At 61.0% G+C, this 1,179-nt stretch overlaps 1 protein-coding gene across 1 annotated transcript; it reads right to left on the reverse strand.

Moving 5' to 3' along the window:
• Positions 1–6: 6 nt before the first annotated feature.
• LOC130588661 (E3 ubiquitin-protein ligase HUWE1-like) lies at positions 7–792 on the reverse strand (the record flags this gene model as incomplete). The annotated part of the gene is made up of 2 exons (XM_057389559.1): positions 7–228; positions 690–792. Coding segments are annotated over 2 exons (325 nt in total), but the record flags the coding sequence as incomplete, so codon positions are not given.
• Between the last annotated feature and the right edge of the window lie 387 nt (positions 793–1,179).

The raw sequence follows: 1,179 nt of genomic DNA on the forward strand, positions 1-1,179 counted from the left end.
CAGAGCTCGCTCTCGCTGGAGCGCTGCAGGATGGACAGCAGGCTGCGGACCACCCAGCCCCGCGTGGGCGCGTGGTAGCAGAGGTTGCGCAGCACGCGGTGCAGCCGGCTYGTGTTCAGCTTGGGCTCGTCCACGAACAGCAGCACCAGCAGGCAAGACAGCGCCTCGTGGTCCAGCAGCAGCCGGCCGCGCAAACGCAGGAGGCTGTCCACGCTGCTGCCCGCCGGCCTGGGGGGGAGACACAAAACTGACCCAAACTGACTCCAAACCAGCCCTAAAATAACCCTGAACTGTCCTGTCCACACTGCTGCCCGCCGGCCTGGGGGGAAGACACAAAACTGACCCAAACTGACCCCAAAATAACCCTGACTGACCCTAAAATAACCCTGAACTGCCCTGTCCACGCTGCTGCCTGCCGTCTGAGGGGGAGACACAAAGCTGACCCAAACTGACTGCAACTGACCCCAAACTAGCTCTGAAATAACCCCAAACTGCCTTGTCCACGATGCTGCCCGCCGGCCTGGAGGGGACACCAAAAACTGATCCAAACTGACCCCAAACCAGCCCTGAAATAACCCCAAACAGCCCTGTCCACACTGCTGCCCACTGGTTGGGGGGGGGTAAAACCCAAAACTGACTGAACTGACCCCAAAGTGACCCCAAAATCCCTCCATCACCCCCACACTGACCTGCTGTGGGTGCCGGTGCCCCCCATGTGAAAGGTGCCCCCTCGTTGCACCGCCAGCCGCGTGTACTGGACGCCACGGTTCCCGCTCAGCCGGCTCGTGAACGCTGCGGGGACACCAGGGGGACGTGTCACACACCGGGGACACCAAGGCAGTGTCACACGGTGGAGACAGGGAATCTGTCACTGTCACACACTGGGGATGTGTCACATTGACTGAGGGGACACGGTCAGGGTCATGTCACACACTGGGAGACAGGGGAGGCTGAAGGGTGGGGGAAGAGGGAATGGGGAGCACAGAGAATGGGGGAGGGTCTGAAGGAATCAGGAAGAGGGCGGTGGGAATTGGGGAGGGGGCTCAGGCAATTTGGGTGGGCCTGAAGGAACTGGGAGGACTGAGGGAATTGGGGAGGGAACTGAGAGAATTGGGGGGAAAAGAGCAAATTATGGCCAAGAGAGGGAATGGAGCAGGGCAAGGCAAACAGGGTGGGGGC

The sequence above is a fragment of the Malurus melanocephalus genome, unplaced genomic scaffold (assembly GCF_030028575.1).
Source record: "Malurus melanocephalus ecotype Western Australia unplaced genomic scaffold, MMel_1.1 scaffold_8943, whole genome shotgun sequence".
Classification (NCBI taxonomy): domain Eukaryota; kingdom Metazoa; phylum Chordata; class Aves; order Passeriformes; family Maluridae; genus Malurus; species Malurus melanocephalus.